The 13922-nt window shown below is 38.8% G+C and overlaps 1 protein-coding gene across 8 annotated transcripts in view; it reads left to right on the top strand.

Annotated features, from left to right (window-relative positions):
* Positions 1–5063: 5063 nt before the first annotated feature.
* The window catches only part of SMARCA1 (SWI/SNF related, matrix associated, actin dependent regulator of chromatin, subfamily a, member 1), a 74974-nt gene continuing 66115 nt past the window's right edge, over positions 5064–13922 (top strand). For 7 of the 8 annotated variants that reach the window (XM_045537982.1, XM_045537989.1, XM_045537981.1 and 4 more), the window contains exons 1-5: positions 5064–5397; positions 9885–9971; positions 11981–12147; positions 12510–12610; positions 12709–12809. In XM_045537982.1, the coding sequence (XP_045393938.1) occupies positions 5218–5397; positions 9885–9971; positions 11981–12147; positions 12510–12610; positions 12709–12809 (636 nt within the window). In that variant the 5' untranslated portion in view covers positions 5064–5217. The remainder of the gene's footprint in view (positions 5398–9884; positions 9972–11980; positions 12148–12509; positions 12611–12708; positions 12810–13922) is intronic. The other variant, XM_045537988.1, reaches the window with a different exon arrangement.

Below are 13922 nucleotides of genomic sequence, written 5' to 3'. Positions count from 1 at the left end.
CAGAAAGAAAACATCCATAATCCCACTATCTTGCTGTAACTACTGGTAAATATTTGCAGTAGACCCTTCCGGGCTTTGTCCTTTGTCGAAATACATTTGTGTAAATAGAGTGGGGGTTTTGGGGGCAGAAATTGGAACATTCCATTTTTTGCCTATCTTTTTCACTCTACAGTATGTTAGGAGAATATTTCCATGTCAACAGATATCTATTTACATAATCATTCATAATGCTTGCATAGTATTCCATTTATGAATGTACAAGGTTTTGCCAATCCCTTCTTCTCAGACACCAAAGTTGTTTCTGTTAGGTTCTCCCCCTTTGGACTAACTGTCCTGAGTCCCATTTACTGTTCTGAGAATTTACTTTAGAGGGAACACCATGGAGACAGATGGCAGAAATATTTTTCACTTATTTTCTCAAGATGATTTCTACTGTCAAGGAGGAAGCCCTGTGAAGAACAGAGAACTTATTAAGGATGAGGTGGAAAAATGAGGTTTGGAGCCAGATAGTCCGGGATGTGAATCTGGTTTCTGTCACGTAGTAGCTGTGGAACCTCAGATGGGTTATTTAGCCTCTTTAAGTCTCTGTTTTCTCATCTGTAAAATAGAGATAATATTTATTTCATGGAATTATCAGGAGGATTAGCATTATCATATGTAAAGAGACTGATATAATAGTGATTGTTCAAGAAATGGTAGACATATACTAGCTATTACCATTACATTTTCCTTAACATACAGAACTCCAGGGAAATATCACATTTTCAAAAATGCCATGATCATAAATGTCTTTAAAAAAAATGGTGGGAAAGCTTGCTGATACGAACCAAATTGTTCCTGTAGCTGTGAGCAAGATACTGTGACTAGAATCCTTTGTACTAGCTTCTGCAGAACATTGATTAGCGGGATCACAATGTGGTTTTAAGTTATGCCTTGTTTCAATAACAAATTTCAGATACAGGGTAAGATAGGGAATGCCAAGCCCTTGGCCTTGCCATTATGAACTTTTTTTTTTTTTTTTTTTTTTTGAGACAGAGTCTCACTTTGTTACCCGGGCTAGAGTGAGTGCCGTGGCATCAGCCTAGCTCACAGCAACCTCAAACTCCTGGGCTTAAGCGATCCTACTGCCTCAGCCTCCCGAGTAGCTGGGACTACAGGCATGAACCACCATGCCCGGCTAATTTTTTTGTATATATATTTTTAGTTGGCCAGATAATTTCTTTCTATTTTTAGTAGAGACGGGGTCTCACTCTTGCTCAGGCTGGTCTCGAACTCCTGACCTCGAGCGATCCACCCGCCTCGGCCTCCCAGAGCTAGGATTACAGGCGTGAGCCACCGCGCCCGGCCAAGCCCATTATGAACTTTATAAAAGTGTTTAGTACCACCATTGGGCACGTGTTTTGGTAGCTACTAAATGAGTTTAGCTATGCAAAAATGACTATTAGACAACCTCTACAATCTGCTAAAATGTACATATCGATTAGTAGACTGAGATTAATTTTGAGGTTCCCAGATATGGCCCCAAGGTTCTTTATAAAAATTTGCTTTATTCTCCAACCCCAATGGAGGAGAGCAATAAAAGACCATTTCAAATGAAAGAACAGGAGAAAGTGGTAGTAGACAGAAGCAGATAGAACAAGGTGTTGAGTAGGCTCAGAAATTAGTTAACTCTTGTTGAACAAAGTCTACAGATCATGAAGGTTAGGCAGATTGACAAATAAGGATAGCACATGCTTTGTAAACAGCAGCTATTGCCACAAGCCAAAGGGCAATATTTACATGAATCTTGTGGCAAGGTCTGTTGACCAAGCATTGACTTTTCCAGCCGAATTCATATACTTGGTAGTGCTTTCAGCCTTGCCATCTTGAAAAGGAAGGATCACATTATACATACATGGAAAATTGTCAACATACAAATATGTTCTGTCCCCCAAATCAATTTTTATGTTCTTTTTTTGGAACATGGAACACGTGTTTCTAAAGAAAAGGTGTTATAAAGGAATGTGAGTCTCCCAGATTTCCTCACAAAAGTGTATTTAACCCACTAGGTAACTGAAATAATGTACATTGGTGATGAGAAATACAATAGAATAAAGTACGCTTGCAAGCAGGAACACATCACTACACAACAAATATTTCTTGAGCCTTTCTTCTTTGAAGCTCCAAGCAATAAAAGAGGAATTTTATCTTCCCATAGCTGCAGTTTAGTGGAAAAGAAATCCTTCACTGCCTGGGAGGGACCTTCTCAAGTCAGATGGATACATGTACTGCGGTATCCTTCTCTTTCAGTGCTTCTTGAACTTTCCTGCCAAAGGACGAGTGCTTAATAACTGAGGGGATTGATTGTACAGGTAGTGGGAAAGGGGTAGGATCTCTACTGGAAGTCTCAAGCTTCTCTTTGGAGACACTTCAAATTCTGCAGTTCTTTCCTTAATACATCTGCATATTTTAACAGAAAAAATCCTATTTTGATTGGTCATTTAAGTGACTTAATTCCATCTCATTTTTTATTAAAGTTGATGGTCCAGAAATAGAAGCCATTTTTAAAATGTATGTACGTATGTATGTATTTTACCCTCGTTTCCTCACAAGGGAACAAGCCATGTTTACACTGAGACTCCCCATATCCTTTAGACAGTACATGTGTGTACTTGAGGATGAGAAACATGGGCACCGGGAGAAAAATCCAAAGTAAATGAGGAGAATATAATGAAAGTAAAATTAGAACAAAACTAGCCCCATCAGCCTCTCCTTTCCTCTCTCACTGGCACACCCCTTCACTCACCAGTGTCTGGTTGTCTCTTTTTCTCTGTTAAAACCAGTCCCCGGACAGGATTGCATACATCTTCACACTAAGATGTAAATAACTAATATTAGCTAAAAGGTCACAAGGTTTTTGCGTGTTAAGGATTCATTACTACCACTGGCAAAAAGAGATATATTTGGGAGGGGGCAACTGTGTATTATTTGCAGAAATCACAACTCATTTCAGATTGGTATTTTAGGAAAGTATGCTGAGGGAAACTAATCATGACCTCCTTTCAATTTGGAAAGTACTTGCTTCATTTTGGAAATTGTAGGCTTTGTGGTTGTTGTTTGGTATGTTTTCTGTATGTTTTGTTATCTCTTGTCCCTAATGACTGAAGTTTAAAGTCTAGGATGTAAATCTTCTCATTATTGATCAAAATAAATGGAGAGGAGAAATAGAAGCAATGATATTTAACAATTACATTTGCATACTGTTGCACCCTTTACAAAATGTTTTTCTTTGGTAAATCTAAGCATGCTTGTTTAAAGGTACATTATGTTCTATTTTCTTTCAGTCAATGTAAGAATTTAACTAAAAAAAGAACTTTGTAAGCAAGAGTTGAGAACATGTTATTCCAACATGTTTCTTTTCTGTCTCCATCAGTCTTTATGATGAGTTTGCATATGTAGGTTTAAAGGTAAATCTAAGCATGCTGCTTCTTTTTTTTTTTTTTGACAGAGTCTCACTTTGTTACTTTGTTGCCTGGGCTAGAGTGAGTTTCTATTTTTAGTAGAGACGGGAGGGGGGGGGGGTGGTGTCTCGCTCAGGCTGGTCTCGAACTCCTGACCTCGAGCAATCCACCTGTCTCGGCCTCCCAGAGGGCTAGGATTACAGATTGCAGGTGTTGTGAGCCACCGCGCCCCGGCCAGCATGCTGCTTCTTTATTGATGCATAATATTTGTACATATTTATGGGGTACATATGATATTTTGTTGCATGCATAGAATGTGTAATGATGAATTCAGGGTATTTAGGATATCCATCACCTCGAGTATTTATCATTTCTATGTGTTGGAAACATCTCAAGTCCTCTCTTCTAACTATGGTTTGTTAACTACAGTCACTCTACTCTACTATCAAACATTAGAATTTACTCCTTCTAACTGTATGTTCGTACTCATTAACCAACCCCTCCAACCCCTTTTTATCTCCCACTCCCCTTTCCAGCCTCTGGTACTTATCATTCTACTCTCTATCTCCAGGAGAACCACTTTATTAGCTCCCACATATCAGTGAGAACACGATATTTGTCTTTCTGTGCCCAGTTAATTTCACTTAACATAATAACCTCCAGTTCCATCTATGTTGCTGCAAATGACACGATTTCATTCCTTTTTATGGTCAAATAGCATTCCACTGTGTATATATACCACATTTTCTTTATCCATTGGTCCAGTGATGGACCATGTTGATTCCACGTCACAAAATGTTTTTATATCCACGACCATGCATATTATTGGTGTTGAATTACTACCAAATAGTAATGGGGGTGCTAATACAACATGCACCAAAAAAATCACAGTAATTCAACCCAATTAGTAATAATGGGTGCCTAGTTTTGTTGCTCTAGGTTCTGTGGGGGAACTTGACCTTGTCCCCCAGGAGTTTTACAATTCAGTGGTGAAAGCAAAAGAAAGGTTGGCCAACTGAGACGTACCAGAGTTGAAAACAGAATAAAATATACATAGAACCCAAGAGTAAGATTTGCCTTGTGATTGCAGATGCAATCAAGAGCTTCAAGGCGATTCAGCTGAAGATAATTCCTCCTGTAGAATTTAGGAAAGTGGGAATAGCACCACCAAACCGATCCTTTTAGGGACCTGAGAAAGGGCAGTCCCCAGACAGGTTCTGGGCTTTGCAAATAGTGAGAAAGACCTTCTACAGTACAGTTATAAGCAGAGGAAAAGTTCTTTGTGCAAGGAGGGGAGAGCGCCCAGAGGTACAAAGAGCAGATTTAAGGGAAGGAGGATTCCTTCTGCACACATCTGCAAGGGGAGCTCAGGCTCACTGTTGGGGGCGTGTTCCCACCAGGAGGTTTTTACCCGGCCTCGGGTTGCGGGTTGCGGGTTGTGGGTTCCCGCCTCTACCCCCGTCCGTGCCCCACACTCAGGCAACAGTTGGTCGTGTGGGGCGGCCCGGGCTCTGGGTGGGGAGGGGGAGTCTCGCGATTGTTGAGGGGGGGTGGAGGAAGAGGGGAGGTGACGGGGGGAGGCCATGACGTAGGGTGGGTGGACGGAAGTGGGGCAGGGTTGAGGGTTATTTAAAGAAGGGGGGTGCCGAGCGAAGGGGCTGGAAGCAGAGTGATTCTCCACCCCTGCTCCATCTAGCTCTTCCCGGTGCAGCCACTGCCGCCGCCCAGGAGCCCTCGTCCCCTTTTTCGTCCCCCTCCTTGTTCCCGCTCCAACGCCATGAAGCCGGACACCGCTGCAGTGGCAGCCACCGTGGCAGCGGCTGATGCGACCTCCAGAATCGTGGTCATAGAGGACGATGAGCCGGGGCCGTCCACCTCTAAGGAGGGGGGAGCGGCCGCCAAGGCCACCAAAGGCACCTCGGCCAGGGTGAAGGGCCAGAAGAAGAAGAAGAAGGAGGTAAATAGGAAGGGGGCGTGTGTGTGGTGGACAAATCCTGTGCCGGGCCCCTCTGAGGGGCCCGGACCCTGACCTTTTGGCGCCGACAGGTACTCGGAGCTCTGCAGGGATGGGGGCCGCGGGCGCGCGGGGGGTGGGGTGGCGGAGCGGTCTGGCGTGCGCTCCCCTCCCCCTTTCCTTCTCGCCGCCCGGAGGACGGGGGCGGGGCTGGGGCGCGGGCGGGCGGGCGCGGCGCCGGGTGGTGGGGTGCGCGTTATCCCGGGGCTCGGGGGCTTCGGAGCCCCTCGCCCTCCACAGCCCCGGGCCCCCACCACCTTCCGGGAACTGGGGTAATGGGGTGGGGGATGGGGCCGTGCAGGAAAAAGCCTCCGCCTCTCCCTCTCCTCTCGCTCGCTCCTTCTCCCCCCCTTCCCGTCGGCCTCTGCCTGGGAAATCTGGGCCCTTCAGTCCCACACTGGCGCTAAAGGGCTTTTGCCTGGACTTATTTTTGTAATTTAAATTTCAAGGTGTTAGTAGCCCTGGGGGGGGGGTGGAGGATGTTAGGGAAGACATGTGTTTCTCTGATTGGCAGTGTCAATCTTTTGGATGGCAGAAAAAAAAAAATCATCCCTTGTTCGTTTGAACCCCGCCTGCTGAGGCGGGGATGTCACCCCGAGAAAACGACCTCTCCGCGTTTTACCCCCCCCTTCCGAATCTAGATTCCCATACTGAGGAACCGTGGAGGCTGGTTTAGGAAAATTTCCAACGTCTGCACCCTCACCCTTTCCTGCCCCGCCCCCGACGGTATAGGGTTTCACTCCAGGGCCACCCAAATGGTCCCTCAATCCGGCCCCAAGCCTTCCAGGCTTCCGCCTCCCTCTCCTAGTGGGCGCTGCTGGTTCCTGGACACGCACAGGTTTTTTTTTTTTTTTTTTTTAATTTTTTTTTAAAACTCAGCGTCGCTGGGATGAGTTGCTGCTAACGTAGGGGGGACAGCTCTGGCACCTATTAAAGCCAAATCCAGAAAACATGTATTATCTACATAAGACATATTTCATGTGGACGGAGGCATGCACATAAAACTAAAGTTGGGATTTAACAAATGGGTTGGGGCATAAGAATTTTTGATGTACAATAAAATTGCAGAATGGATCGTTTATAGGTGGATTTTTTTCTGTTTATTAATAAGCATATCACAATTTAGAAAAGGTGGGTAATTAAAATTATACTTCAGAGATCTCAAGTGGCTTTGTCTGAATCATTATATGATGCTATACCACCGTATGAAAAGCTTTTGAGGGAAATTAACAGCTTTTGCCTTGAATTAGAAGAGTAATTTTAAATTCAGTTGCTCAAGTGACATATTTTACTGTTACAAGGTTGACTAAACAATTGTAGTGCAAAGTAAAAACCATAACAAACACACATTTTAAAATCTATGCGGTATTTGGATCAGTAAGACAATATTGATGATTAAAGTTGGGCCAAATACCAAGTATCAATATAAATCAAATGTTGGGAAATTAAGAAATGTGTCTAGGTGCCTTTTTTTCCCCCTAGACTGGGCAAATGTAAGTGCTAAGCTGTCTTTTGTATGGCAATAAAGGTTGTTGAATTTCCAGATTGTATACATTTTTTGAATTGCAATGAAACTGGAGACCAATAAAAAAACTGTATAATAAGCACTGAATTGATACCCAAATATTCATGAACTCTTGTAACCTCATCAGAAATTGCCCTAACAGTAATTCATTTGTCCACTCAGGATAGGGACATGAGGTGCTCCATGGCGGGAACTTCTTGGATATCTGAAGTTTACTAATTATGCACTTCATCTTTTTATTTTTAATTTTCCTTTAAAATCTAAATATGTACATACACCTTTGAGTCTTTAAATGACATACTAAAAGTGCAATTTAGCTTTTTCCTCATGACTATCAGTTATTGTACTCTGACAGTGACACAAAGGCAATTGAGATCCAGCAGATTATTTCCCCTCAATTAAGTAACTACCTCCTGACTCTTTCAGTATTGTGTTGATTTTTTTTTCAATACTTTCTCTGTCCTCTTCCTCAATTGCCAGGCTGTTAGCTATCACTTTTTAAACACCTCTTCTAGTTCCAGTGGAAAGAATTTGTTAGTTTATGCTAAAGAATGTAGATGTAACAAAACCATAAAATCATTTAAAAACAACTGTAAAATACAGAATGTCAGTGATACAGCAGAGGGGGAAATAATTACACCTGAATACCAAGGATCAGAGATACTACTGCGGTGGAACACACATTTTAGTCCTGGGTTTCTGCCATTTCTTTTTGCTGTCGTGTGCCTTCATCTAGTGGTCTTTCCTGTGCCATTTGCTGCTACTTTTAGTCTCTGTGATATGGGTATCTAGATGATCAAACATGATAGAATTGCATATCAAATACAAGAAAATAGGCTTCTGAATGAGAGCACTTTCATGATGAATAAAGTAGATGAGATTTAGTGAATTGACTTGTGACATTTAGCAACTCTAAGGTATTTTTGCTTACCTTCTGATTCTTGAACTTGGTTTAAGTGACAGTTGGATAACCTAATACTGTAGAAATTGGAGATGGTATTTTTGGTAATGAAAACGTCAAGAAAAAGGTCATGGTCTTTCAGACAAGGCATTTTGATGACCTTGTGCTGCATTCTCATGGGCTTGACATTACCAGATGATAAAATCCATAGGAATTCATCAGAGTATCTTAGTCACCTTTTGTCTTTTGTATGAAAACGTGTATTTCTGAAAACATATGTGTACATACACACACAAACACAAATGAGAAGGTTTAGAAGGTAGATATTTTAAAATTAGTTGTGGAAGATAGTGCCAATTAAGTAATCACCCACAGCTTTTTATAGCACTGCTCAAGATTACGAATTTTAATTAGCATATAATTAAATCTTTATGGTATTCTACCACAAGGTAAGCAAAAAAGTAATGAGTAAAACGTTTTTCTAAGATTAAAGCTTTAGTTTTCTGCAAGTGAAGTTTACTTGTCACATTATTAGATATGTACTCGTGTATATGAGGTGAAGTAATTTTCGCCATTTTGAAACTTGAAAACTAGACTTCATATAGCCTTTCAAGGAATGATTAAGGTGTGGATTTTGATACCCGATTTTCCTTGTTGCTTTGAAAATAAAATAAGATTTATAGTATACATGACAGTTTGAAGGTATGGGTTTGAGGGGATCTTTAGCAGTTTTCTATTCCCATCCATCCAGGATTACATTCAAAACATCCCACATAGATGTATAAACATCAGATGATGTAAATCAAGATGGTTGTTATTTAGGTTAGAGTAACTGAATCATATCTGATCAGTGTTCCAAAGTAAGACTCTGACCAGGGTCAAATTTCATAGTCTTAGTTTGGATTTCCTCAAAATGGAAATTTTAGTGAATGGTGGAAGACATAGTGGAACCATGTTTTTCTTATGTTTAAGGTTACATTCTGTTGATTTTTGACTTCAGTTTTCAGAAACAGGTTGACAAAGGTCAGGATAAAATTGACATAGCTTCTTTAGTTTTCACGAACAGATTTGTGTTTTGACTTATGAAAAATCTGTGTTAAAACTGAAATACTTTGATCCTAATGGGTAGATTTGTGTTCTTATTAGTTTATTTGATTTCTTGTAGAGAAGGAGCCTTATTTTATATACCTATTTATATTTACAGATACAAGCTTGTGTTTACAAAGGATAGGATACATGAGATAACCTCCCCAACAGATAATTTCAGTATTAAGTTACTTATTGATGTTAGTTTTCACTAAATGAAAACTTTAAAAATATCAATGATTAATAGTTAATAGCCCTGATAAACTGATTCTACAAAATATTTATCTGATATAAATAGTTTAAAATAGGTTTTTTTCCAGTTAGAGAAAATTAACATAAGCCAAAATTTGAAACCATACTATTAAATAATTTTAAATAAATGTGATCACATTGCATTGCATAAAAAATTTAAATGTTCTAATTTGACTATGAAAACAATAGGAAAAATTGTCATTTTAAGAACAGAAACCACAGTCTTTTCTTCTGAAAGTCTGGCTTGTTTCCATCGCATAAAGAATTCTTTCTAAGAATTAATATTTACTTTCCTTGAATTCTTTTGTTTGTGGTTGACAATATTAGCCTATTCTAGATTTTTAAATCTCTTATTTGATGGTTACACATTTTCTAATGCTTTAAATTAAAAAATGGATGAAAAAGCTCAGTGTTTTACCTTTCGAGTTTTATTCTAATTAATGTCATTTCTCTGGCTTTTATGATTTTTCAGATTTTTTAAAATTGTACCTCAGATGCACAGAACTAGATTAATCATAAGCCCCTCTTCATGACATGCTCTCATCATTGGTCCATGCATGTCCCACATTGATTTGTTTACTTTTCACTTTCTTCAAATGAGAACATTGACCAGTTTAAAGATCTTGCTTTGCAATTTGATGACATCTATTTTCTTTGAAATTCCAGAAAAACATTTCTTCATTTCAACTCAAACTTGCTGCTAAAGCATCTAAATCTGAAAAGAAAATGGACCCAGAATATGAAGAGAAAATGGTAAATATTCTGTTGAGTAGGATAGTGAAGGCTGTAGTTAATTTTTATAGAGGGGATATGAAAGATGAAAAAGTATATGTATAATGAATAGAGAATCATAGATTTTAGAATTTGAAAGTAATTTAATATATAATCAATGACAATAGATTTTTGTTGAATAAATAATCCATTTTCAGATGAGGAAATAAAGGATCAGGGAAACCATATGGAATAGTTGGGACTAGAAGTCACATCTCCTGACATATATTCAGTGCTCTTTACCTCATAATAAGATGCTTTATGCTAGAAATATTTTATCCACTAAGTGAAAATATCAGTTGCAATATTAATGTGGCTTTGTGACCTGAGAAAAAATGAGTCACAAAGCCAGTATGATATATCTTTTTCTCTTTCCATCTTGCTTTGGATATATGAACGAATGTTACACATTCATGAAACATGCAGTGTGGTAATATACTTTATTAAGGGAAGGATCTTTGCCCAATGCATGAAAACATTACATATTTAAGCAGTATAATCTTAGTTATACCCACATGTTGCTTTGTTATACATTTCATTATTTAATTTTTAGTCACTAAAATCTGTATTTTAGCTTCAATTTTAACTAGACTTTTAAACCCTTGGGTCTTTCAAGAAGTTAACAGGTAGTTGAAACTGGTTTTTTTCCCCTGAGGGGTTGTTTTTGCAGCAATATTATGAAAATAATTACTGATCAAGTACATTTTTTTGGTTGTTGATAGCTATTTTACAAGACTCCATGCCTTAGTGTTTAAGGTCACATCCAATGTAGACAGTTAATGTTTTAACAACTCTAAAAACAACATTCCAGCGAGGATAACATTAAATGGAAAGTTTTTGGCCTCCTTCCAGCTAGTGGTCCGAGTATGTTTATCTAACTCTTGTGTTTATGTTAATGAACTCTTCTGTAAGTTTCTGGTGTTTTAATTGTGTAGCCTTTATCAGCAATCAAGTATTCTCTACTCCGTGGTCGGAAAGTGACTTCGAATAAAAAAAATCGTCTTTGTATTTTTCTTTATCTAGAGTGATGTATATTTTGATCTTTTAAGCTTTTTTAGTGAAACAACGTTTTCTTGCATTTATATATGTATATGACCTTTTATAGTTTATTGAGAAATTAGAATACATTCAACTTTTAATGGTTAATGTATATTAACTATTTTGCACATATGTCTCTGTGTATATATTTTTCCCAAATTCTGCTTACTTTGGGGAGAAACTTTATACAGTGCTAGCATAAAATACAATTTTCCAGATCACTGTAATTGAAGAGAGGAATGTTTATTATATTATTGTATCATGACATCGAAAATATTTTGGGACAAGATGACACTGTATTCTAAGATTTCATTTATTTCCAGATGAGGCTTGAAAATTCTTAAGAGTTCTGTTTATGGTTAATTAATTTGTAATTAATGAATTATAGTTAATTTATATTTCTATATTTGGGATACGTTATATTTCATGCTCAGTTTTGTTGCTATTTAGGGAAAGAAGATTGTGTTTTAGAAAGAGGATTTGCTTTTTGATTCTGACTCTTTAAGAAGGGTACTTCTTACTGGGGAATTTGCTAAGTCTGTCAGATCATTTGGCTTCTATCCAAAATACCGTTTTCAAATTCTACTTACTAGTTGTGGCAGCTTGGACAAGTTACTTACCCTCTCTGTGCCTCAGTTTTATCATCTGTAAAATGCGGTAACTACCTCATAGGTTTCTTTTTTTTATTTATTTCAGCTTATTATGGGGGTACAAAAGTTCAGGTTACATATATTGCCCATGCCCCCCCCCACGGTCCCCCGGAGTCAGAGCTTCAAGCGTGTCCATTCCCCAGACAGTGCCCTCATAGGTTTCTTAAGAGAATTAAATGAGTTAATATGTTTAAAGTGTTTAGAACATTATACAAAGTAAGTACAACATGAGTGTGTTGGTTGAATAACTTTGAATAAACAAAAAAAGAAAATCCTTACTTTTTCTTTTGTTTTGTAAAATAGAAAGCAGACCGAGCCAAGAGATTTGAATTTTTACTGAAGCAAACAGAACTTTTTGCACATTTCATTCAGCCCTCAGCACAGAAATCTCCAGCATTTCCTCTGACCATGAAATCGGGACGTCCTCGAATAAAGAAAGCTGGAAAGCAGAGCTTACTTTCTGCTGGAGAGTATGTTGGCATCTCTCTCTCTCTCTGCCTCCTTTCTTCCCTCTCTCCTTCCTTGCCTTCCTCTGGACTGTCCCCCCTTTTTGCCCCCCTTATATGCTCCTTCCTTCTTCACCTATTCAGTATAACTTTATATGAAAAAAATAAGATTATTGCCATTGTAATTACGTTTTAGAGGGAACATGTATTTTTTTTTTTTTCTCACTAGAGGCCAGTCAGTAAAAATGTAGCCTGGTTCTACCAAATTCTAAGTAAGACCCTAGATAACTTACTCTTTTTCCATTAAAGATATTAGCAATGTATGATGACTTAATTGGCATCCTGATATTTGAGTTGAATATGAAGGCATTTCTTTTTTATTTCAGCTACCGCCACAGGCGCACAGAACGAGAAGAAGATGAAGAGCTACTGTCGGAGAGTCGGAAAACATCCAGTGTGTGTATTAGGTTTGAAGTGTCACCTTCGTGTAAGTACATTGGTGATTTCTTTTTCAATTCGGTTTTTGAAAAACTTTTACTTGAATGGATTAACGAAAGTATGAGACATCCTTGATTTTTTTTCCAGATGTGAAAGGAGGACCACTGAGAGATTATCAGATTCGAGGACTGAACTGGTTGATCTCCTTGTATGAAAATGGAGTCAATGGTATTTTGGCTGATGAAATGGTGAGGAGTTGGTAGTGAAAAACACCTTCTCAGTTGTAAACATGTTTTTATGTAAATTTGAAATTCCTGAGCTGACTGGCCCCCCTGATGCTTGGAGGCTTAGTTATTATAATGTAAATGGTATTCTGTAGTCTTAGAATTGTTTTTCTCAGTAACCTTTAGAATGTAGATTTTCACAGGCTGCAAAATTCTTACTGGCATTTCCTCAAATGGTACAAAACACCTTTGAATTTTGTTTTTGTTTGCACTTCGGTTTCCAGAAACCACAGAGCCAAGCTGAATACCAGAATGAAGCCTCTGTGTAACCTTTAATGGTCTGCCCTTTGTGTCCTTTGTGTCTTTTCCTATTTTTTACCTTCTAGTCTTTCTTACTTTCCTTGGCACCTCTTTATTTCTATTTCACTGTTAATTTATGTTCCACGTTTTCATTGTAGGCCACCTGAAACATGTTTGCATTGTACATTATCTGCAATACTTTTGGGAATGAGGCAGGCTATATAAATCAAACAATGAATGAATGAATGCATGCATGTATGAATGTAGCTATCTCAACTTGTGAGCAATTAGAAAGTGCATAAATGGAAAAAAGGAATAAGTAAAGAGTAATGTTGAGTCTTGATACAGTAGAGTGCCAGGTGGGAGGTGGGAAATAAGCTAATGAATCACGAACATGTAAATAAAATAAAAAGAAGAAAAAATAAGGCCATATAAGCGGATAGAGGACTATATAGAGGCCTAGATTTGTATTTTAAGACTAAATTAATACAATTGGATTTAAGAGAGGGCAGGGGAAGTTCTAGATCTATATAACCCAATGAGACTCATATTTATGTGGCTCTGGAGCCGTATTTGCAATCACTATTATCCAGAAAAGCCACATGACGATATGTGCCCTATGGCATCTAATGTAGTGGTCAGTCCCATAGGTTCTCATCCCTGGATGAGCAACGGTTAGGTGTGTTCTAGAAGATCCTTTAAATCAAGGGTCTGTAGCTCCTTATATTTGTGTGTTCTGGTTTGGGGAATATAGTCAGCTCAGAGCGGGAGGAGCTTGGTTAATTGGACCACAGAAGAACCAGGGTTATTTGCCCCAAACACCTCCTGGCTGCAGCC

Source organism: Lemur catta, chromosome X (assembly GCF_020740605.2).
Source record: "Lemur catta isolate mLemCat1 chromosome X, mLemCat1.pri, whole genome shotgun sequence".
NCBI lineage: Eukaryota > Metazoa > Chordata > Mammalia > Primates > Lemuridae > Lemur > Lemur catta.
The sequence above is the reverse complement of the archived record's forward strand: the minus strand, read 5'-3'. Positions and strand labels throughout refer to the sequence as shown.